Genomic DNA, 25542 nt, shown 5'->3' with positions numbered 1-25542 from the left:
GTGTGTGTGTGTGTGTTTTAGCAGAGGATCTGCAGGAAATATGGGATAATCCCCTTTTTAAGATAACTTTCCTTGAGAATAATGTGTTTCTTTCTCTAAAGCCCCAATTGTTACCACAGAATCCTCAGAAATATATACATAAACCACGCATCAGTGGGGGAGAGAGATTCAGCATTCAGCACCACAGACAGCTCAGAGAGAGAAAAGGAGATGGCACATTAGTCTGACATTGATTAAAATTACATTGTTTACAAACAATGGAGTTAAACAAGCTTATATTTTGGGTTCTGATGGGGTACGACAGTTGAACTAAGCTCAATTAAAAGTTACATTCTTCAAGAAACAATGGGTGTATAATATGTCATTAATTTAGAAGTCTAAAGTACCAATCACAGATTTCCCCTTTAAAATACCTTGTTTTTATTATCAGAAAGATAGAGATACTGACAGGCTACATTACAGTAGGTGAGGGACACTCATATTCCATCACAGAGCAGGAAGTCACACTGACAGTAGCCTACACCCCGAGGTCAGATTGTGTGATGTAACAATGACTTGTGTCACATGACAGATAGGATGACCCTCACACCTCACTGGGCACTGCAAGCAGTGTCAAACATACAGTATTGATAAAGAATCATAATTGTTCTGCATTGTCAAGAGAGAAAGAGAGCATGTGAGAGAGAATGAGAGAGATGAGAGAGAGAGAGAGAGAGAGAGAGAGAGAGGAGAGAGAGAGAGAGAGAGAGAGAGAGAGAGAGAGAGAGAGAGAGAGAGAGAGAGAGAGAGAGAGAGAGAGAGAGAGAGAGGTGAGAGAGAGAGAGAGAGAGAGAGAGAGAGAGAGAGAGAGAGAGAGAGAGAGAGAGAGAGATGCATGCAGAGCAGAATTAGGCCGATACCCACTAATTATCAAAATCCAGAAAAGAGCCGTTAAATTCTACAACCACCTAAAAGGAAGCGATTCACAAACCTTCCATAACAAAGCCATCACCTACAGAGAGATGAACCTGGAGAAGAGTCCCCTAAGCAAGCTGGTCCTGGGGCTCTGTTCACAAACACAAACACACCCCACAGAGCCCCAGGACAACAGCACAATTAGACCCAACCAAATCATGAGAAAACAAAATTAACACATTGGAAAGAATTAACAAAAAAACAGAGCAAACTAGAATGCTATTTGGCCCTACACAGAGAGTACACAGCGGCAGAATACCTGACCACTGTGACTGACCCAAAATTAAGGAAAGCTTTGACTATGTACAGACTCAGTGAGCATAGCCTTGCTATTGAGAAAGGCCGCCGTAGGCAGACATGGCTCTCAAGAGAAGACAGGCTATGTGCTCACTGCCCACAAAATGAGGTGGAAACTGAGCTGCACTTCCTAACCTCCTGCCCAATGTATGACCATATTAGAGAGACATATTTCCCCCAGATTACACAGATCCACAAAGAATTCGAAAACAAATCCAATTTTGAAAAACTCCCATATCTTTTGGGTGAAATTCCACAGTGTGACATCACAGCAGCAAGATTTGTGACCTGTTGCCACGATAAAAGGGCAACCAGTGAAGAACAAACACCATTATAAATACAACCCATATTTATGCTTATTAATTTTATCTTGTGTCCTTTAACTATTTGTACATTGTATATATATATATATATATAATATGACATTTGTAATGTCTTTACTGTTTTTAAACTTCTGTATGTGTAATGTTTACTGTTAATATTTGTTGTTTTTCACTTTATATATTCACTTTGTATGTTGTCTACCTCACTTGCTTTGGCAATGTTAACACATGTTTCCCATGCCAATAAAGCCCTTGAATTGAATTGAATTGAATTGAGAGAGAGAGCATGTGAGAGAGAATGAGAGAGATGAGAGAACACGGGCGATTAAGAGAAGTTTCTTGAACAGTGTAAATAGTTTGGGGTTAATGCTAGTGGTGGTGGGAAGTCCTACAATAGTGTGACATATTTCCCTGGGCCTGGGGGAAACTGCAGCAGCTAGTGGGCCACTCCTCTGATTGCATCCCAAATGGCACCTTTTCCTTATATAGCTCATAGGGCCCTGGTCAAAAGTAGTGCACTATGTAGGGAATAGGGTGTCATTTGGGCCACGGCTCACTTGTCTCTTCGGACACATGTTGAAGAGAAAGGAGATGGAGAGAATTCAACTCTACTGGTGTGTGTGTGTGTGTGTGTGTGTGTGTGTGTGTGTGTGTGTGTGTGTGTGTGTGTGTGTGTGTGTGTGTGTGTGTGTGTGTGTGTGTGTGTGTGTGTGTGTGTGTGTGTGTGTGTGTGTGTGTGTGTGTGTGTGTGTGTGTGTGTGTGTCGCTACTGCCAGGGTTCAGCAGGTTCAGGGAAGGCTGTAGTGTGGCACTAAGCACACTAGGCAGACCAGAATATATAAATGCCTAGTGTATAGGAGATAGTCTGCTGTGCATTATTCAACAGCCACAGCCCATATAGCATGATAAGGCACCTCCAATTGAGACCTATACATACATATTTTGTATTTGTTTAAGCAACTTGTTTGCTAAATGTGAACAGCCTACCTTCCCCAATAGATTTTTTTTTAGATATACCATTTTCGTTGTTGGACATAAAAGACTGTAAAATCACCAGAAAATAATTTCAAATATTTTGTTATGCAGGTGAATGAGGACCCAAAAGCAACTTGGCGAAAACAGAGTCTTTAATCCAGTAAAGTAAATCTACAATCATAAAGCATAATTCCACTCGTAATGACGAGAACAGACTGGAGACTCGATCATGAACTGCAGGTTGCCTCGGGAAGGCACTTGAACGTAGCAGACTCAGACACCTGCTCACCACGCAGCATCTGAGGGAAACACGACACGACAGGGCGATACACAGACACAGCACGGTGAACAATAGACAAGGATCCGACAGGGCAGAAACGGAAAACAAGGGGAGAAATAGGGACTCTAATCAGGGGGAAAGATAGGGAACAGGTGTGGGAAGACTAAATGATTGATTAGGGGAATAGGAACAGCTGGGAGCAGGAACCGAGCGATAGAGAGAAGAGAGAGAGGGAGGAAGAGAGAAAGAGGGGAACGAACCTAAAAAGACCAGCAGGGGGAAAACGAACAGAGGGAAAAGCAAAATGACAAGACAAAATAAGACAAAACATGACAGTACCCCCCCCACTCACCGAGCGCCTCCTGGCGCTCTCGAGGAGGAACACTGGCGGCAACGGAGGAAATCATAGATCACAAACGGTCCAGCACGTCCCGAGAAAGAACCCAACTCCTCTCCTCAGGACCGTAACGAAAAACGATAAAAAGGGAAACTAGGGTACTACTCTAAAAAAAAAAAATGAGACACGGGTAGAGAACTGAAAGCTTTAGAGCAAACAGGACCAAACAGGCCAGGAGAGTAACAACTAGGGACAGACTGAGACACAGCAAGGGCAGGAACAAGAACAGGAGAGATGCGATGGCAGGGAACAGACTGAGACCCAGCAAGACCAGGAGCAGAAGCAGAAAAAAAATTACCAGACTTCTTCTGCGCGCAGTCTGAACACGCAGCCACGAAACGGCGCGTGTCACGCTCCTGAGTAGGCCACCAAAACCGCTGGCGAATAGAAGCAAGCGTACCCCGAACGCCGGGATGGCCAGCTAACTTGGCAGAGTGAGCCCACTGAAGAACAGCCAGACGAGTAGAAACAGGAACGAAAAGAAGGTTACTAGGACAAGCGCGCGGCGACGCAGTGTGCGTGAGTGCTTGCTTAACCTGTCTCTCAATTCCCCAGACAGTCAACCCGACAACACGCCCAACAGGAAGGATCCCTCGGGATCGGTAGAAGCCACAGAAGAACTAAAGAGACGGGATAAAGCATGAGGCTTGGTGTTCTTAGTACCCGGGCAATAAGAAATAACGAACTCGAAACGAGCGAAAAACAACGCCCAACGAGCATGACGCGCATTCAGTCGTTTGGCATAACGGATGTACTCAAGGTTCTTTTGGTCAGTCCAAACGACAAAAGGAACGGTCGCCCCTCCAACCACTGTCGCCATTTGCCTAGGGCTAAACGGATGGCGAGCAGTTCGCGGTTAGCCACATCATAGTTACGTTCCGACGGTGACAGGCGATGAGAAAAATACGCACAAGGGTGGACCCCATCGTCAGTATCGGAGCGCTGGGACAGAATGGCTCCCACGCCCACCCCCGACGCGTCAACCTCAACAATAAACTGTTTAGTGACGTCAGGTGCAACAAGGATAGAAGCGGATGCAAAACGCTTCTTGAAGAGATCAGGACAACAATCATACGACCGGTGAGGAGGAAGGGAGTTGGTTCTGGACCGACTGAAGACCGTGCGCAGACCATGATATTCCTCCGGCACTCCTGTCAAATCACCAGGTTCCTCCTGAGAAGAGGGGACAGAACAAACAGGAGAAATAGCAGACATTAAACACGTCACATGACAAGAAACGTTCCAGGAAAGGATAGAATTACTAGACCAATCAAAAGAAGGATTATGACACACTAGCCAGGGATGACCCAAAACAACAGGTGTAAAAGGTGAACAAAAAATCAAAAAAGAAATGGTCTCACTATGGTTACCAGATACAGTGAGGGTTAAAGGTAGTGTTTCATATAATATACTGGGGAGAGGACTACCATCCAAGGCAAACATGACCGTGGGCTCCCCCTAACTGTCTGAGAGGAATGTCATGTTCCCGCGCCCAGGTTTCGTCCATAAAACAGCCCTCTGCCCCAGAGTCTATTAATGCACTGCAGGAAGCTGCCGATCCGGTCCAGCGTAGATGGACCGGTAAGGTAGTACATGTACTTGACGGAGAGGACCGTCTAGTAGCGCTTATCAGTCGCCCTCCGCTTACTGATGAGCTCTGGCCTTTAACTGGACATGAAATGACAAAATGACCAGCGGAACCGCAATAGAGACAGAGGCGGTTGGTGATTCTCCGTTCCCTCTCCTTAGTCGAGATGCGAATACCCCCCCAGCTGCATGGGCTCAACACCTGAGTCAGTGGGGAAAGACGGTAGTGTCGGAGAGAGGGGAGACACAGTTAACGCGAGCTCTCTATGAGCTCGGTGACGAAGATCTACCCGTCGTTCAATGCGAATAGCGAGTTCAATCAAAGAATCCACGCTGGATGGAACCTCCCGAGAGAGAATCTCATCCTTAACCTTAGCGTGGAGTCCCTCCAGAAAACGAGCGAGCAACGCCTGCTCGTTCCAGTTACTGGAGGCAGCAAGAGTGCGAAACTCTATAGAGTAATCCGTTATGGATCGATTACCTTGACATAGGGAAGACAGGGACCAGGAAGCTTCTTTCCCAAAAACTGAGCGATCAAAAACCCTTATCATCTCCTCTTTAAAGTTCAGATAATTGTTAGTACACTCAGCGCTTGCCTCCCAGATAGCTGTGCCCCACTGCCGAGCCCGACCAGTAAGGAGTGATATGACGTAGGCAATCCGAGCTTTCTCTCTTGAGTATGTGTTGGGTTGGAGAGAGAACACTATATCACACTGGGTGAGAAAGGAGCGGCACTCAGTGGGCTGCCCAGAATAACATGGTGGGTTATTAACCCTAGGTTCCGGAGACTCTGAAGAACCGGAAGTAGCTGGTGACACGAGACGAAGACTCTGATACTGTCCTGAGAGGTCGGAGACCTGAGCGGCCAGGGTCTCAACGGCATGCCGAGCAGCAGACAATTCCTGCTCGTGTCTGCCGAGCATCGCTCCCTGGAACTCGAGAGTAGAGTAGAGAGAATCCATAGTCGCTGGGTCCATTCTTGGTCGGATCCTTCTGTTATGCAGGTGAATGAGGACCCAAAAGCAACTTGGCGAAAACAGAGTCTTTAATCCAGTAAAGTAAATCTACAATCATAAAGCATAATTCCACTCGTAATGACGAGAACAGACTGGAGACTCGATCATGAACTGCAGGTTGCCTCGGGAAGGCACTTGAACGTAGCAGACTCAGACACCTGCTCACCACGCAGCATCTGAGGGAAACACGACACGACAGGGCGATACACAGACACAGCACGGTGAACAATAGACAAGGATCCGACAGGGCAGAAACGGAAAACAAGGGGAGAAATAGGGACTCTAATCAGGGGGAAAGATAGGGAACAGGTGTGGGAAGACTAAATGATTGATTAGGGGAATAGGAACAGCTGGGAGCAGGAACGGAGCGATAGAGAGAAGAGAGAGAGGGAGGAAGAGAGAAAGAGGGGAACGAACCTAAAAAGACCAGCAGGCGGAAAACGAACAGAGGGAAAAGCAAAATGACAAGACAAAATAAGACAAAACATGACATATTTTTTTATTTTATTTATGAAATCTGTTCCCAAGTCTTCTCACACGCAAATAATGGGATGTGTGATCTTATCCCAATGTAATCATGGTTTGACATTATTCTGTTTTTGTCAAATACTATATCTGTTTGGGATTCTTGTTTAATCTATTATTTAATCTCATTCATCCCAAATGTTATCTTGTTGCTATCCGAGATGAGACGAGCCAGCCCATGCTCGCCCCCTTTCTTGCATCACGCTGGTGTTCCAGACGGGCCCGCGCCTGGGAGCTGTCCCATCCTTAATGGTGCTGAACCCGCCGCGAGAAAAGAACCATCGATTCGAATGGATTTCAAAAGCACAGAGACAAGGGCCACATCAACCACTTCTCTCCGGTTTCGCTGCTCCTGTCGACCCAAAGGCATGACAACAACCGTTTTGGGGTGAATTAAAGCACGGTTATGTCGTTAAAATATGTGGATTACCCGCTTGTAAAGAGGATGCTCCGTGTGAGAGAAAATGACGGTAGGAGGCTAGGCTCTGTGGAAGCGAAGCCCAGGGCATGTTCGTGACATCCCTAAATGATCTTGTAGGCTTTTGTTGTGGGAATAGCCTCAACCTCATCAGACAGACCGTTGAATTGACAGACAACGAACGCAAACTACCGTGGAAACTACATTAGACGACAGCCGAGGACATAACCTTTAAAGCATCCATCAGGATCGAGTATAGAGAAAGGACGATTTAAACAGGGCTCGACTGGTCAACGGGGTGGAGGGTGGCGGTTATATCAAGGACCACTGGCCACATAGCGACTGTTATCACAACATGTAATGGGACATTGTTGGTAGAAGGGCCGTAAAGAAACAAAGCTGTTGGATTAATGGAACCAGATAGGCTACAACACAGGATTGATAAAGGACAACGGGAGAGTAGGCTTGATAATAAGAATGAAAAGATCGCAATAGTATAGTCTTGTTCCCAAGATCCGGTTTGTGATGCCATTGGAATGAAATGGGAAGATGCTCAGCTATGTGCCTGCCCGTTTTCTCTAAGGTATATGAGACGTGTAAAGTCTATTTGTTTGATATGTAGTCAGGGTTTTCCTGTAACCCGAGCAATTACTTTAGTTACAGGCATAAGCGAGCTCCAAGGCTAGTGCACGAGAGGGTTATCTGACAAGGCTGAGAAATGATGTGTGGTGGTGGTGGTGGTGGTGGTGGTGCGCGCGCACCAACTCATTCGATTTATTCCGTCTGATTCGAGTTTAGAATTCAGAGCCAAATTGAAAATAGCTGTTGAGAGAAAGAATGTCATTCAACCCAACTGGAAAATACACAACAGAGGAGACTCCTCTTTCTGATCATCCCCAACGAAATAACAGTAAGCTTTTCCTTTTCTCTTCATGTGCTCTGCACGTTTCTGAATAGAAATCTACATCTGTATCCTCCTATAGAAACAGACACATGTTGTTGTCTCTCGGGGTGGTTGTATGGTGCTGGGGATTGTTGAGCTGGAGACCGATGCTGCTCCGCCGCCAGGGCATGTCCAAAGGCCGCTGTTGCGTTTTGTTCAGTGACCTGAAGGTTTTCTTACTCAGACCGCCGGTCCCGGCTCCGCCACCGGTGATCATCCCCATGAACGGACAATACACGGACAGCAATGGGTCCGGCATCGGCATTGATGTTGCCATCGACAACAGCAACTCTGCAGCGAGTGCACCTTCACCAGAGGCGGAAGGTTATGCTACCCCTGGCCCACCGACAGGAGAGCCTCCTTCTGCCGGGACAAACGAGCCCAAAGCGACAGAGGAATGTCAGCATGCTACGGGACAGACTGGACCCCTGGACTATGGCAGCTCCGAGGAGGACTGCTCCAAAGAGAAGTGTGAGGAGAGATTCTCCCAGAACAGTCACACAGACAGTGGTGTTAGGACTCCCCAGTGCAGGATATGTTTCCAGGGTCCAGAACAGGTGAGTGGCCTTACAGGTAGACAATAGACTGTAGACATATAGGTAGACCTTTGGTCAGACATTGACTGTATATGACTAATTGTTGCTAACAAGGATGTTTTTCAAAGTGTTTCAAAAACAATGGAGCAGAAGGGCTGAAAAATTCTCTCTCTCTCTTTCTTTCTCCTTCCCTCTCAACACTGTGCATGTTGTGGATCCCAAGCACCCAGGAGCAATTATATGCTTGAGAACAGAAATAATGATTTTCTAACTTACTCACTTCCCATGGCTATGTAAAAGGTAGGAGTACTAGAATTCACAGAGCAAGCCCTGTCTTAGAAGAGATAGGAACAGAACATAACAGATGAAGCCCTGTCTTAGAAGAGATAGGAACAGAACATAACAGATGAAGCCCTGTCTTAGAAGAGATAGGAACAGAACATAACAGAGGAAGCCCTGTCTTAGAAGAGATAGGGACAGAACATGACAGAGGAAGCCCTGTCTTAGACAGAAGAGATAGGGACAGAACATGACAGAGGAAGCCCTGTCTTAGACAGAAGAGATAGGGACAGAACATGACAGAGGAAGCTCTGTCTTAGAAGAGATAGGAACAGAACATGACAGAGGAAGCCCTGTCGTAGAAGAGATAGGAACAGAACATGACAGAGGAAGCCCTGTCTTAGACAGAAGAGATAGGGACAGAACATGACAGAGGAAGCCCTGTCTTAGAAGAGATAGGAACAGAACATAACAGAGGAAGCCCTGTCTTAGAAGAGATAGGAACAGAACATAACAGAGGAAGCCCTGTCTTAGACAGAAGAGATAGGGACAGAACATGACAGAGGAAGCCCTGTCTTAGACAGAAGAGATAGGGACAGAACATGACAGAGGAAGCCCTGTCTTAGAAGAGATAGGAACAGAACATAACAGAGGAAGCCCTGTCTTAGAAGAGATAGGAACAGAACATGACAGAGGAAGCCCTGTCTTAGACAGAAGAGATAGGGACAGAACATGACAGAGGAAGCCCTGTCTTAGAAGAGATAGGAACAGAACATAACAGAGGAAGCCCTGTCTTAGAAGAGATAGGAACAGAACATAACAGAGGAAGCCCTGTCTTAGAAGAGATAGGAACAGAACATAACAGAGGAAGCCCTGTCTTAGACAGAAGAGATAGGGACAGAACATGACAGAGGAAGCCCTGTCTTAGACAGAAGAGATAGGGACAGAACATGACAGAGGAAGCCCTGTCTTAGACAGAAGAGATAGGGACAGAACATGACAGAGGAAGCCCTGTCTTAGACAGAAGAGATAGGAACAGAACATGACAGAGGAAGCCCTGTCTTAGACAGAAGAGATAGGGACAGAACATGACAGAGGAAGCCCTGTCTTAGACAGAAGAGATAGGAACAGAACATGACAGAGGAAGCCCTGTCTTAGACAGAAGAGATAGGGACAGAACATGACAGAGGAAGCCCTGTCTTAGACAGAAGAGATAGGGACAGAACATGACAGAGGAAGCCCTGTCTTAGACAGAAGAGATAGGGACAGAACATGACAGAGGAAGCCCTGTCTTAGACAGAAGAGATAGGAACAGAACATGACAGAGGAAGCTCTGTCTTAGAAGAGATGGGAACAGAACATGACAGAGGAAGCCCTGTCTTAGAAGAGATGGGAACAGAACATGACAGAGGAAGCCCTGTCGTAGAAGAGATAGGAACAGAACATGACAGAGGAAGCCCTGTCTTAGAAGAGATGGGAACAGAACATGACAGAGGAAGCCCTGTCTTAGAAGAGATGGGAACAGAACATGACAGAGGAAGCCCTGTCGTAGAAGAGATAGGAACAGAACATGACAGAGGAAGCCCTGTCTTAGAAGAGATGGGAACAGAACATGACAGAGGAAGCCCTGTCTTAGAAGAGATGGGAACAGAACATGACAGAGGAAGCCCTGTCGTAGAAGAGATAGGAACAGAACATGACAGAGGAAGCCCTGTCGTAGAAGAGATAGGAACAGAACATGACAGAGGAAGCCCTGTCGTAGAAGAGATAGGAACAGAACATGACAGATGAAGCCCTGTCTTAGAAGAGATAGGAACAGAACATGACAGAGGAAGCCCTGTCGTAGAAGAGATAGGAACAGAACATGACAGAGGAAGCCCTGTCGTAGAAGAGATAGGAACAGAACATGACAGAGGAAGCCCTGTCTTAGAAGAGATAGGAACAGAACATGACAGAGGAAGCCCTGTCTTAGAAGAGATAGGAACAGAACATAACAGAGGAAGCCCTGTCTTAGACAGAAGAGATAGGGACAGAACATGACAGAGGAAGCCCTGTCTTAGACAGAAGAGATAGGGACAGAACATGACAGAGGAAGCCCTGTCTTAGAAGAGATGTGCATCAACTAGCCCAGGGGTATTCAACCCAGGGTCCGTGGTTTTGCAGGGGGTCCGTGAAAATATCTATATATTTTTTAAAGGGATTTACATTTTTAGCTCCCCTGCTCAGACTTTGCATGCATCAACCAATGGCTGGGTGCCACGTCATCGACAGTGCTGTAGGGCACGTGTTGCTGTAACATCTGATGCGATTAGCTGATAGTTAAATATCTATCCAGGCGTTGTTAGAGCCGGCATGCGTCAGCAACGCCTGGGCAGAGCAGCGTGGCCATAAGCTTTGAAAAAGCACCACGGATGCCGCTGGCTGCTGGTAAGCTTTCTTGACAGATTTTGGCCAACACATGGCTCACCTTTGTTTAACCAGCGAAACAGCTGCTATTAGCTATTCGTGTTTGGAGTGACCTGCCTAGCTAATAGGTAGAGTTCCACTTCCACTTCCTGTTATAATGTGGGAGGTCAAAATCATATAAAACCATCTACCAAACCTATTAATTTCAAAATGTTGATGACTGAACCTTGTCATTCACCTGATGATAAGACAAGTCGTGAACATATATCTTTTTTGCTAACATATGATGGAGATCCCTGGTTCACCGGTTTGCCTGGGCGGAGGTCCCTGGTTCACCGGTTTGTTTGGGTGGAGGTCCCTGGTTCACCGGTTTGTCTGGGTGGGGGTCCATGGTTCACCGGTTTGTCTGGGTGGAGGTTCCTGGTTCACCGGTTTGTCTGGGTGGAGGTCCCTGGTTCACCGGTTTGTCTGGGAGGAGGTTCCTGGTTCACCGGTTTCCCTGGGTGGAGGTCCCTGGTTCACCGGTTTCCCTGGGTGGAGGTTCCTGGTTCACCGGTTTGCCTGGGTGGAGGTCCCTGGTTCACCGGTTTCCCTGGGTGGGGGTCCCTGGTTCACCGGTTTCCCTGGGTGGAGGTCCATGGTTCACCGGTTTCCCTGGGTGGGGGTCCCTGGTTCACCGGTTTGCCTGGGTGGGGGTCCCTGGTTCACCTGTTTGCCTGGGTGGAGGTCCCTGGTTCACCGGTTTGTCTGGGCGGGGGTCCCTGGTTCACCGGTTTGCCTGGGCGGGGGTCCATGGTTCACCGGTTTGCCTGGGCGGGGGTCCATGGTTCACCGGTTTGCTTGGGTGGAGGTCCATGGTTCACCGGTTTGCTTGGGTGGAGGTCCCTGGTTCACCGGTTTGCCTGGGTGGAGGTCCATGGTTCACCGGTTTGCCCGGGCGGGGGTCCCTGGTTCACCGGTTTCCCTGGGTGGAGGTCCATGGTTCACCGGTTTGCCTGGGCGGAGGTCCCTGGGTCACCGGTTTGCCCGGGCGGAGGTCCATGGTTCACCGGTTTGCCTGGGTGGAGGTCCCTGGTTCACCGGTTTGCCTGGGTGGAGGTCCCTGGTTCACCGGTTTGCCTGGGTGGAGGTCCCTGGTTCACCGGTTTGCCTGGGTGGAGGTCCCTGGGTCGCCGGTTTGCTTGGGTGGAGGTCCCTGGTTCACCGGTTTGCCTGGGTGGAGGTCCCTGGGTCGCCGGTTTGCTTGGGTGGAGGTCCCTGGTTCACCGGTTTGCCTGGGTGGAGGTCCCTGGTTCACCGGTTCGCCTGGGTGGAGGTCCATGGTTCACCGGTTTCCCTGGGTGGAGGTCCCTGGTTCACCGGTTTCCCTGGGTGGAGGTCCCTGGTTCACCGGTTTCCCTGGGTGGAGGTCCCTGGTTCACCGGTTTGCCTGGGTGGAGGTCCATGGTTCACCGGTTTGCCTGGGCGGGGGTCCCTGGTTCACCGGTTTCCCTGGGTGGAGGTCCATGGTTCACCGGTTTGCCTGGGCGGAGGTCCCTGGGTCACCGGTTTGCCCGGGCGGAGGTCCATGGTTCACCGGTTTGCCTGGGTGGAGGTCCCTGGTTCACCGGTTTGCTTGGGTGGAGGTCCATGGTTCACCGGTTTGCTTGGGTGGAGGTCCCTGGGTCGCCGGTTTGCCTGGGCGGGGGTCCATGGTTCACCGGTTTGCTTGGGTGGAGGTCCCTGGGTCGCCGGTTTGCCTGGGCGGAGGTCCCTGGGTCGCCGGTTTGCCTGGGCGGAGGTCCCTGGTTCACCGGTTTGCTTGGGTGGAGGTCCCTGGTTCGCCGGTTTGCTTGGGTGGAGGTCCCTGGGTCGCCGGTTTGCCTGGGCGGAGGTCCATGGTTCACCGGTTTGCTTGGGTGGAGGTCCATGGTTCACCGGTTTGCCTGGGCGGAGGTCCATGGTTCACCGGTTTGCTTGGGTGGAGGTCCATGGTTCACCGGTTTGCCTGGGCGGAGGTCCATGGTTCACCGGTTTGCCTGGGTGGGGGTCCCTGGTTCACCGGTTTGCCTGGGCGGAGGTCCATGGTTCACCGGTTTGCCTGGGCGGAGGTCCATGGTTCACCGGTTTGCTTGGGTGGAGGTCCCTGGGTCGCCGGTTCGCCTGGGCGGGGGTCCATGGTTCACCGGTTTGTCTGGGCGGGGGTTCCTGGGTTGCCGGTTTGCCTGGGCGGGGGGTCTCTAGGTCGCCAGTTTGCCTGGGTGGGGGTCCCTGGCTCACCGGTTTGCTTGGGCGGGGGTTCCTGGGTCGCCGGTTTGTCTGGGCGGGGGTTCCTGGGTCACCGGTTTGCCTGGGTGGGGGGTCTCTGGGTCGCCAGTTTGCCTGGGCGGGGGTCCTTGCGTAACAAAGAGTTGAAGACCCCTGAATTTGCCCCATCTTCACCCAGTCTTTCACTGATGAAGACATATCCTCATGGTCTGTCTCTGTGTTGACATTTAGGGAGACACTAGTCTAGTGTCTGATGATGCCCGTTGGAGAACATTAGAGAGCATCTCTCTCCCTCTGCTCCAAATTACATCACATTATAGAACACTACTGCCTGGAGTGGTAGTTGCAGTAAGCCTGTCTCTGGGTGGCAGGCTGCTGAAAGCTGTTTGGCGCTGAGGATAAATGACAATGTGTCCCAAATGGCACCCTAGTTGCTATCTAATGCACTACTTTAGACCAGGGCCCATAAGGTGGCCCCTAGGGTGCCATTTGAGCTGCATTCTCAGTATAAAGAGTGTGTTAAAGCTTTGGCTCAGTCTGGGAGCAGGAGGAGGAAATAAAACACATTCAGGAGAACCAGTGATGCTGTCGGTCAATCTGAAAGGTCTCCTATTCATTCATACTCTCTCCTCCCTCCTCTCTCTCTCATCCCTCCTCCCTCTCCCCCCCCCTCTCTCCTCCCTCCTCTCTCTCTCCTCCCTCCTCTCTCTCCTCCCCCTCTCTCTCTCATCCCTCCTCTCTCTCCTCCCTCCTCTCTCTCTCATCCCTCCTCTCTCTCCTCCCCCTCTCTCCTCCCTCCTCTCTCCTCCCTCCTCTCTCCCTCTCTCTCTCTCTCCTCCTCCCCCCTCTCTCTCCTCCCTCCTCTCTCTCTCATCCCTCCTCTCTCTCCTCCCTCCTCTCTCTCTCATCCCTCCTCTCTCTCCTCCCCCTCTCTCCTCCCTCCTCTCTCTCCTCCCTCCTCTCTCCCTCTCTCTCTCTCTCCTCCTCCCCCTCTCTCTCTCCTCCCCCCCCCCCCCCCCTCTCACTCCTCTCCCCCTCTCTCCTCCTCCCCCCTCTCTCCTCCCCACCCTCTCCCCCTTTCTCCCTCTCCCCCTCTCTCCCTCTCTCCCCCTCTCTCTCCTCCCCACCCTCTCCCTCCTCTCTCCCCCTCTCCTCTCTCTCTCCTCCCTCCTCTCTCTCCTCCCTCCTCTCTCTCCTCCCTCCTCTCTCCCTCTCTCTCCCTCTCTCTCCTCCCCCTCTATCTCTCCCCTCTCTCTCCCCACTCTCTCTCCTCCCCCTCTCTAGCTCATCCCTCTCTCTCTCCCCCTCACTCTCTCTCTCTCCCCCCCTCTCTCTCCTCCCCCTCTCTCCCTCCTCCCTCCCTCCCCCTCTCTCCTCTCTCTCTCCTCCCTCCTCTCTCCCTCTCTCTCTCCCTCTCTCTCTCCTCCCCCTCTCTCTCTCCTCCCCCTCTCCCCCTCTCTCTCTCCCCCCCCCCTCTCTCTCCTCCTCCCCCTCTCTCTATCCTCCCCACCCTCTCCCCCTCTCTCCCTCTCTCCACCTCTCTCCCCCTCTCTCTCCTCCCCACCCTCTCCCTCCTCTCTCCCTCCTCTCTCTCTCCTCCCTCCTCTCTCTCCCTCCCTCCTCTCTCTCCTCACTCCTCTCTCTCCTCCCTCCTCTCTCCCTCTCTCTCTCCCTCTCTCTCTCCTCCCCCTCTCTAGCTCCTCCCCTCTCTCTCTCATCCCCCTCTCTCTCTCCCTCTCTCTCTCTCTCTCTCTCTCTCTCTCTCTCTCTCTCCCCCTCTCTCTCCTCCCCCTCTCTCTCTCTCCTCCTCCCCCTCTCTCTCTCTCCCTCCTCACCCTCTCTCTCTCCTCCTCCCCCTCTCTCTCTCCTCCCCTCCCCCCCCTCTCTTTCCTCCTCCTCCGCCTCTCTCTCTCCCTCCCCACCCCTCTCCCCCCCCTCCCTCTCTCTCCCCCTCTCTCTCCTCCCCACCCTCTCCCTCCTCTCTCTCCCCCCCTCTCTCCTCCCCACCCTCCTCTCTCTCCCCCCTTCTCTCTCCCCCACCCTCTCTCTCTCCCCCTCTCTCTCCCCCCCCTCTCTCTCTCCCCCTCTCTCTCCCCCCCCCTCTCTCCCCCTCCTCTCTCTCTCCCCCTCTCTCCTCCCCACCCTCTCCCTCTCTCCCCCTCTCTCTCCCTCTCTCTCCCCTCTCTCTCCCCCTCTCTCTCTCCCTCTCTCTCCTCCTCCTCCCCCTCTCTCACTCAGCCTAGTCTAATATGTTATTTGAATGTAAACCCTATTTCAGACACTTGTTGAACCTACTCTGCTAGTCTGATTCCTGTCACAGACAGTACAGGACAGTTGGTTCCCCGGGCGGTTTAGGTTGAATTAGGTTGGATAACCAACGTACCAGTTCAGACCTCTTTTCAACTCAAGTTGTTGTAGCCTAACTACCAGACAGCAGGCTGCACTGGGTACACATACATTTATCTGCCAGCCAGGATCAGCTTTTCTATGTCTTTATTGTGTAGTATCCACCTGTTGGTATTACATAGATAGTGTGAAATTGAGTCTAGATAATTGCCTGTCTTTCTCTGAAGAAAGGAACAGGAGAGATGTCATTATAGATGTTTGGCTTTAGAAAAGTGCTCTTCTGGGTGCTTGTGTTAACAACTGAAACATGAAAGCAAGAGAATGACATTCTTGAAAGGCTGTTTCCGCCCTCTCTGTGTCTCTCTGTGTCTCTCTGTGTGTCTCTCTGTGTCTCTCTGTGTGTCTCTCTGTGTGTCTCTCTGTGTGTCTCTCTGTCTCACTCTGTGTCTCGCTCTGTGTCTCTCTGTGTGTCTCGCTCTGTGTCTCGCTCTGTGTCTCTCTGTGTGTCTCACTCTGTCTCACTCTGTGTGTCTCTCTGTGTGTCTCTCTGTGTGTCTCTCTGTGTGTCTGTCTGTGTCTCTCTCTGTGTCTCTCTCTATGTCTCTCTCTGCGTGTCTCTCTGTGTCTCTCTCTCTCTGTGTCTCTCTCTGTGTCTCTCCCTGTGTCTCTCTCCCTGTGTCTCCCTGTGTCTCTCTCCCTGTGTCTCTCTCCCTGTGGCCTGGTCATGATAACCATGGTAACTGTGAGATGTCTGGAACCAGAGAGGATGTGGCCTGGTCATGATAACCATGGTAACTGTGAGATGTCTGGAACCAGAGAGGATGTGGCCTGGTCATGATAACCATGGTAACTGTGAGATGTCTGGAACCAGAGAGGATGTGGCCTGGTCATGATAACCATGGTAACTGTGAGATATCTGGAACCAGAGAGGATGTGGCCTGGTCATGATAACCATGGTAACTGTGAGATGTCTGGAACCAGAGAGGATGTGGCCTGGTCATGATAACCATGGTAACTGTGAGATGTCTGGAACCAGAGAGGATGTGGCCTGGTCATGATAACCATGGTAACTGTGAAATGTCTGGAACCAGAGAGGATGTGGCCTGGTCATGATAACCATGGTAACTGTGAGATGTCTGGAACCAGAGAGGATGTGGCCTGGTCATGATAACCATGGTAACTGTGAGATGTCTGGAACCAGAGAGGATGTGGCCTGGTCATGATAACCATGGTAACTGTGAGATGTCTGGAACCAGAGAGGATGTGGCCTGGTCATGATAACCATGGTAACTGTGAAATGTCTGGAACCAGAGAGGATGTGGCCTGGTCATGATAACCATGGTAACTGTGAGATGTCTGGAACCAGAGAGGATGTGGCCTGGTCATGATAACCATGGTAACTGTGAGATGTCTGGAACCAGAGAGGATGTGGCCTGGTCATGATAACCATGGTAACTGTGAGATGTCTGGAACCAGAGAGGATGTGGCCTGGTCATGATAACCATGGTAACTGTGAAATGTCTGGAACCAGAGAGGATGTGGCCTGGTCATGATAACCATGGTAACTGTGAGATGTCTGGAACCAGAGAGGATGTGGCCTGGTCATGATAACCATGGTAACTGTGAGATGTCTGGAACCAGAGAGGATGTGGCCTGGTCATGATAACCATGGTAACTGTGAAATGTCTGGAACCAGAGAGGATGTGGCCTGGTCATGATAACCATGGTAACTGTGAGATGTCTGGAACCAGAGAGGATGTGGCCTGGTCATGATAACCATGGTAACTGTGAAATGTCTGGAACCAGAGAGGATGTGGCCTGGTCATGATAACCATGGTAACTGTGAGATGTCTGGAACCAGAGAGGATGTGGCCTGGTCATGATAACCATGGTAACTGTGAGATGTCTGGAACCAGAGAGGATGTGGCCTGGTCATGATAACCATGGTAACTGTGAAATGTCTGGAACCAGAGAGGATGTGGCCTGGTCATGATAACCATGGTAACTGTGAGATGTCTGGAACCAGAGAGGATGTGGCCTGGTCATGATAACCATGGTAACTGTGAGATGTCTGGAACCAGAGAGGATGTGGCCTGGTCATGATAACCATGGTAACTGTGAGATGTCTGGAACCAGAGAGGATGTGGCCTGGTCATGATAACCATGGTAACTGTGAGATGTCTGGAACCAGAGAGGATGTGGCCTGGTCATGATAACCATGGTAACTGTGAGATGTCTGGAACCAGAGAGGATGTGGCCTGGTCATGATAACCATGGTAACTGTGAAATGTCTGGAACCAGAGAGGATGTGGCCTGGTCATGATAACCATGGTAGCTGTGAGATGTCTGGAACCAGAGAGGATGTGGCCTGGTCATGATAACCATGGTAACTGTGAGATGTCTGGAACCAGAGAGGATGTGGCCTGGTCATGATAACCATGGTAACTGTGAGATGTCTGGAACCAGAGAGGATGTGGCCTGGTCATGATAACCATGGTAACTGTGAGATGTCTGGAACCAGAGAGGATGTGGCCTGGTCATGATAACCATGGTAACTGTGAGATGTCTGGAACCAGAGAGGATGTGGCCTGGTCATGATAACCATGGTAACTGTGAGATGTCTGGAACCAGAGAGGATGTGGCCTGGTCATGATAACCATGGTAACTGTGAGATGTCTGGAACCAGAGAGGATGTGGCCTGGTCATGATAACCATGGTAGCTGTGAGATGTCTGGAACCAGAATAAATATATTATATTGGTAATGCTGATGATAAAAATACGCTTTTTAATGAGTGTCACACACTAACGTGTCATCTCACTCTCTCTCACTTTCTCTCACTGAGCTGATAAATCTCTATCACTCTCTCTGAGAGGATTATAAATGACAAGTTCACGGTAGAACACACTGATGTGAGAATCACACTCGCTCACACACACGCACTACACACACAAACTTTCACACATAACAAGATACGAGCGTTAAGGATTCATCTCTGCGGAGGTCTCTGTTCAAACAGATTACATGAGCTTTGGGAGGTAAGGAAGCAGAAACCACAGCCCTGTCTATCTGTCTGGAGGAAACACGCTGTAGAATCCACACTGTGACAGATACAGAGTCAGTGGGGACATGTAGGTACAGAGCTGAAGGGCACGTTACTGGTAACTCTAGAGACAAGGCTCCAGATCGACCGTTCTCCAGAGCTGTGGGTGCACAGGACATGTAGGTACAGAACTGAAGGGCACGTTACTGGTAACTCTAGAGACAAGGCTCCAGATCGACCATTCTCCAGAGCTGTGGGTGCACAGGACATGTAGGTACAGAACTGAAGGGCACGTTACTGGTAACTCTAGAGACAAGGCTCCATCCAGATCGACCGTTCTCCAGAGCTGTGGGTGCACGTTACTGGTAACTCTAGAGACAAGGCTCCATCCAGATCGACCGTTCTCCAGAGCTGTGGGTGCATAGGACATGGCTCCTCATTCCCTACATTGTGCACTACTCCTGCTCTGGCTAAACGTGATGCATTATATAGAGAATATGGTGCCAGATTAACCCTGTGGCAGCACCAATTATGTATATAAACCCTGGACTGCTGATGCTATGTATTGGCCAATGAGAGGCTTTGAAGCCATGTGTCGGCCATATTGGTGCTCCCCAGTAGGAACAGTCCATAAGAATGAATGGAATTCTACAGTATTTCAATTAAATGTTCAAGGACAAAATGACATGTATAAAAATATTTTTTGTTTTAGTGTGGCCAGTAACATTAGTAATGTAACAAATATATACTTTAAGGAAAATGTTTTTATATATATGTTTATCTCACATAATATTATTTAAAAGTCTGCATTAAGGCTGTGATAGAATAAATATAGCTAAAAGTAATGGAGACATTAATACATGCATTTCTTTAGCTTACAGAATATTTTTGACACCGGTGTCGGAGTGTCGAGATGGAGGGGCGATGGCTTCAATACAGCGCCCCCTATCAGTCATCCAGCGTATATGTAAATCATCGGTCAGCATCCTGGCCGACACTCAGCTGGCTCACTGTAAGACAAAACCAATAGCAGCATTTTCCTTTGTGTCCCACAGGGGGAGCTGCTGAGCCCGTGTCGCTGCAGTGGGTCTGTCCGCTGCACCCATGAGCCCTGCCTCATCAAGTGGATCAGTGAGAGGGGCTCCTGGAGCTGTGAGCTCTGCTACTACAAGTACCACGTGGTAGCCATCAGCACCAATAACCCACTCCAGGTAGGGACAGCTGTGAGCTCTGCTACTACAAGTACCACGTGGTAGCCATCAGCACTAATAACCCACTCCAGGTAGGGACAGCTGTGAGCTCTGCTACTACAAGTACCACGTGGTAGCCATCAGCACTAATAACCCGCTCCAGGTAGGGACAGCTGTGAGCTCTGCTACTACAAGTACCACGTGGTAGCCATCAGCACCAATAACCCACTCCAGGTAGGGACAGCTGTGAGCTCTGCTACTACAAGTACCACGTGGTAGCCATCAGCACTAATAACCCACTCCAGGTAGGGACAGCTGTGAGCTCTGCTACTACAAGTACCACGTGGTAGCCATCAGCACCAATAACCCACTCCAGGTAGGGACAGCTGTGAGCTCTGCTACTACAAGTACCACGTGGTAGCCATCAGCACTAATAACCCACTCCAGGTAGGGACAGCTGTGAGCTCTGCTACTACAAGTACCACGTGGTAGCCATCAGCACCAATAACCCGCTCCAGGTAGGGACAGCTGTGATGGGACTCGCCTGCTCTTAGACTTGAGTCAGGGGGAGGGTTTTAGAGGATGAAGAGGAGAGCTCTAATTGGGTGTATATCACACAGCACTGCAGAGCGAGAGGGTTAATACTAGTGTATAGTGTGTATGAATAGTGTGGGATGATGATGTACTCTCTCTTCCTCCCTCTCTCTCCCCTTCCCTCCTTCTTTCCCCGTCCCTCCTCCTCCCTCTCTCTCTCTCTTCCTCTCTCCCCCTCCCTCTCTCTCTGTCCCCCCTCCCTCCTTCTCTCCCCCTCCCTCTCCCTCTCCCTCCTCTCCTCCTCTCTCGCCCTCCCCCCAGTGGCAGGCCATCTCTCTGACAGTGATAGAGAAGGTCCAGATAGCAGCGGCCGTGCTGGGCAGCCTGTTCCTCATGTCCTCCATCTCCTGGCTGGTGTGGTCGTCCCTCAGCCCCTCGGCCAAGTGGCAGCGCCAGGACCTGCTCTTCCAGATCTGCTACGCCATGTACGGATTCATGGACCTCGTCTGCATCGGTGAGGCCGGCACACAGAGGAACTCCTCCTCCTCCTCCTCTTCTTCTTCCTTGGTTGATTTATTGGGGGGAAAAGATAGACAACCCAGGGGATTCTACTTGTTTGCAACGTGGTCCCCTATGGAATACACCTCCCTCCTCCTTCATTCCCTCTTCTCCAATCAGGACACTTGAGGTGGGACATATATGACTCCCCAGACAGAGCTCTGGAGGACTCACTGTGTGATTAACCAACACTACCAACATGTTGGATTCAGGATGTATTCATGTGTAACTGACACCCTCCCCCTCTTCTTCTCTCTCGTTAAAGCGCTGATCGTCCATGAAGGCCCCTCAGTGTTCAGGATCTTTAACCGCTGGCAGGCAGTGAACCAGCAGTGGAAGGTGCTGAACTACGACAAGATCAAAGACACTGAGGACCACCAGAGATCCAGGCTGACGCCCAGGCACCTGGCCCTGCCCAACCCCAGGACGAGTGCTCCTACCGGGGCAGAGCCGGGGGATGACATGGTCTCCCCCTCCACCTCCTCCCTCATGGCCGCGGTGGCCGCCTCCGCGCCTGGCTACACCGGGGCCACAGCCGCAACCGCCAGCCTGACGACGGTGACGACGCAGGACTCAATGTCGGAGCAGGGGCCACCATCCCTGCCAGACCACCACTGTGCGTACAACATCCTCCACCTGCTCACCCAGCACCTCTGGACAACGCAGCAGGAGCCCCGCCCCACTCAAGTCCATCCCCAGCCTCCGCAGCCCAGCAACAGCAGCCGGGAGCTGGTCATGAGAGTCACTACGGTCTGAGGCTTCAACTGAGGCCTAACTTTGTTATGTTACAACAACCAACATAAGAGAGAGAGGGGTGTGTGGCCTCTTTTTGGGAGTTTGAATGGAGGATTGGGAGACGTTGCTGCTGCTTCACAGAGACTTACATGAAGTTACTCAATGCTGCCTGGGACAGAAAGATGAAGGAGCGAGGGGGAGAGTGTGGGTGAGAGGGAGAGAGTGTGGGTGAGGGGTAGAGTGTGGGTGAGGGAGAGAGTGTGGGTGAGGGAGAGAGTGTGGGTGAGGGAGAGAGTGTGGGTGAGGGAGAGAGTGTGGGTGAGGGAGAGAGTGTGGGTGAGGGGTAGAGTGTGGGTGAGAGGTAGAGTGTGGGTGAGGGGTAGAGTGTGGGTGAGGGAGAGAGTGTGGGTGAGGGGTAGAGTGTGGGTGAGAGGTAGAGTGTGGGTGAGGGGTAGAGTGTGGGTGAGGGGAGAGTGTGGGTAAGGGAGAGAGTGTGGGTGAGGGAGAGAGTGTGGGTGAGGGAGAGAGTGTGGGTGAGGGGTAGAGTGTGGGTGAGAGGTAGAGTGTGGGTGAGGGGTAGAGTGTGGGTGAGGGGAGAGTGTGGGTGAGGGGAGAGTGTGGGTGAGGGGGAGTGTGGGTGAGGGGGAGTGTGGGTGAGGGGGAGAGTGTGGGTGAGGGGGAGTGTGGGTGAGGGGTAGAGTGTGGGTGAGGGGTAGAGTGTGGGTGAGGGGTAGAGTGTGGGTGAGGGGTAGAGTGTGGGTGAGTGGGGAGTGTGGGTGAGGGAGAGAGTGTGGGTGAGGTTAGAGTGTGGGTGAGGGTTAGAGTGTGGTTGAAGGTTAGAGTGTGGGTGAGGGGTAGAGTGTGGGTGAGGGGGAGTGTGAGTGAGGATGGACAGGGGGTGAGGATGGACAGGGGGTGAGGATGGAGAGGGCAAGAGAGAGGGAGAGATCTGCCAGTTTCCTGTGTTTTGACAGCCTTGATGTAATAAAACGAGATTTCCAGATCTGTGTGTGGTGGTCTGATGTAGCAGGAAGGATGTGTGAGGCAGAGCCATTTCTCTCATATATATATATATATATATATATATATATATATATATATATATATATATAAATAACTCTGCTTACAGGGAGCTGTGATAGTAGATCACATCAGATCAGTGTCGTCTATGTAGCCTGGAGCAACACTCCTGTCAGGAAGCTGCAGTCCTCACAGTCAGGATAAATAGACCTTTCTCATTACTATGATGACAGACAGGAGCACAGTTCAGAACAGTGACAGTCCATAACACTAATACCTTCTTACATTAGCTGTTCACAATGACAATTCAGTCTGAATCACAAATGGCACCCTATTCCCGACATAGTGCACTACTTTAGACCAGAACCTGATGGGCCCTGGTCAAAACTAGTGGACTGCACAGGGAATAGGTTGCTATTTGGGATGCAGACAAGTTTCAATACAAAACAAGCCGTGAAGAGCTTGAATAGTACGCCACTGACCCGAGGTTAGTTTGGAGTGGCCTACAGTATGTGGTAACGCATTAACAGTTGAATTATTCATATTGGAATAGGATTCCTTCCTGTCAACTCTGAGACATGGCAGAGGCATAACAGACAGCTTTACATCTTCCCAGAGTCATTTATTAACAGCTTTACATCTTCCCAGAGTCATTTATTAACAGCTTTACATCTTCCCAGAGTCATTTATTAACAGCTTTACATCTTCCCAGAGTCATTTATTAACAGCTTTACATCTTCCCAGAGTCATTTATTAACAGCTTTACATCTTCCCAGAGTCATTTATTAACAGCTTTACGTCTTCCCAGAGTCATTTATTAACAGCTTTACATCTTCCCAGAGTCATTTATAAACAGCTTTACATCTTCCCAGAGTCATTTATTTATAAACAGCTTTACATCTTCCCAGAGTCAATTATTAACAGCTTTACGTCTTCCCAGAGTCATTTATAAACAGCTTTACATCTTCCCAGAGTCATTTATAAACAGCTTTACATCTTCCCAGAGTCATTTATAAATAGCTTTACATCTTCCCAGAGTCATTTATTAACAGCTTTACATCTTCCCAGAGTCATTTATTAACAGCTTTACATCTTCCCAGAGTCATTTATAAACAGCTTTACATCTTCCCAGAGTCATTTATTTATAAACAGCTTTACATCTTCCCAGAGTCAATTATTAACAGCTTTACGTCTTCCCAGAGTCATTTATAAACAGCTTTACGTCTTCCCAGAGTCATTTATAAACAGCTTTACGTCTTCCCAGAGTCATTTATAAACAGCTTTACGTCTTCCCAGAGTCATTTATAAACAGCTTTACATCTTCCCAGAGTCATTTATAAACAGCTTTACATCTTCCCAGAGTCATTTATTAACAGCTTTACATCTTCCCAGAGTCATTTATAAACAGCTTTACATCTTCCCAGAGTGATTTATTAACAGCTTTACATCTTCCCAGAGTGATTTATTAACAGCTTTACATCTTCCCAGAGTCATTTATTAACAGCTTTACATCTTCCCAGAGTCATTTATTAACAGCTTTACATCTTCCCAGAGTCATTTATAAACAGCTTTACATCTTCCCAGAGTCATTTATTAACAGCTTTACATATTCCCAGAGTCATTTATAAACAGCTTTACATCTTCCCAGAGTCATTTATAAACAGCTTTACATCTTCCCAGAGTCATTTAATTATAAACAGCTTTACATCTTCCCAGAGTCATTTATAAAGAGCTTTACATCTTCCCAGAGTCATTTATAAACAGCTTTACGTCTTCCCAGAGTCATTTATAAACAGCTTTACATCTTCCCAGAGTCATTTATAAACAGCTTTACATCTTCCCAGAGTCATTTATAAACAGCTTTACATCTTCCCAGAGTCATTTATAAACAGCTTTACATCAGCAAGTAGCCTGAGTGAAAACTGAAGAGTAGCAAGTAGCCTGAGTGTTGTTGGAGTGAAAACTGAAGAGCAGCAGAGGGTGTTGTTGGAGTGAAAACTGAAGAGCAGCAGAGGGTGTTGTTGGAGTGTAAACTGAAGAGCAGCAGAGGGTGTTGTTAGGGTGTAAACTGAAGAGCAGCAGAGGGTGTTGTTAGGGTGTAAACTGAAGAGTAGCAGAGGGTGTTGTTAGGGTGTAAACTGAAGAGCAGCAGAGGGTGTTGTTAGGGTGTAAACTGAAGAGCAGCAGAGGGTGTTGTTAGGGTGTAAACTGAAGAGCAGCGGAGGGTGTTGTTAGGGTGTAAACTGAAGAGCAGCAGGTGGTGTTGTTGGAGTGAAAACTGAAGAGCAGCAGAGGGTGTTGTTGGGGTGTAAACTGAAGAGCAGCAGAGGGTGTTGTTAGGGTGTAAACTGAAGAGTAGCAGAGGGTGTTAGGGTGTAAACTGAAGAGTAGCAGAGGGTGTTGTTAGGGTGTAAACTGAAGAGCAGCAGAGGGTGTTGTTGGAGTGAAAACTGAAGAGCAGCAGAGGGTGTTGTTGGAGTGAAAACTGAAGAGCAGCAGAGGGTGTTGTTTGGATGTAAACTGAAGAGCAGCAGAGGGTGTTGTTGGAGTGAAAACTGAAGAGCAGCAGGTGGTGTTGTTGGAGTGAAAACTGAAGAGCAGCAGGTGGTGTTGTTGGAGTGAAAACTGAAGAGCAGCAGAGGGTGTTGTTGGAGTGAAAACTGAAGAGCAGCAGAGGGTGTTGTTTGAATGTAAACTGAAGAGCAGCAGAGGGTGTTGTTGGAGTGAAAACTGAAGAGCAGCAGGTGGTGTTGTTGGAGTGAAAACTGAAGAGCAGCAGGTGGTGTTGTTGGAGTGAAAACTGAAGAGCAGCAGAGGGTGTTGTTGGAGTGAAAACTGAAGAGCAGCAGAGGGTGTTGTTTGAATGGAACATAACGAGTGAAGAGACTGATTTTCAGATGCTTCATGATGTTTTTGGTTCTGAGTGAAGTACCT

General features: G+C 49.6%; 1 protein-coding gene across 1 annotated transcript; it reads left to right on the top strand.

The window, feature by feature from the left end:
* Positions 1-6590: 6590 nt before the first annotated feature.
* On the top strand, positions 6591-21780 carry LOC124018543 (E3 ubiquitin-protein ligase MARCHF4-like). The gene is made up of 4 exons (XM_046333876.1): positions 6591-8272; positions 19627-19782; positions 20617-20809; positions 21119-21780. The coding sequence occupies exons 1-4, from the start codon at positions 7766-7768 to the stop codon at positions 21607-21609; spliced, it is 1347 nt and encodes a 448-aa protein (XP_046189832.1). The 5' UTR covers positions 6591-7765; the 3' UTR covers positions 21610-21780.
* The last annotated feature ends 3762 nt before the right edge of the window (positions 21781-25542 follow it).

The sequence above is a fragment of the Oncorhynchus gorbuscha genome, unplaced genomic scaffold (assembly GCF_021184085.1).
Source record: "Oncorhynchus gorbuscha isolate QuinsamMale2020 ecotype Even-year unplaced genomic scaffold, OgorEven_v1.0 Un_scaffold_541, whole genome shotgun sequence".
Taxonomy (NCBI): domain Eukaryota; kingdom Metazoa; phylum Chordata; class Actinopteri; order Salmoniformes; family Salmonidae; genus Oncorhynchus; species Oncorhynchus gorbuscha.
The sequence above is the reverse complement of the archived record's forward strand: the minus strand, read 5'-3'. Positions and strand labels throughout refer to the sequence as shown.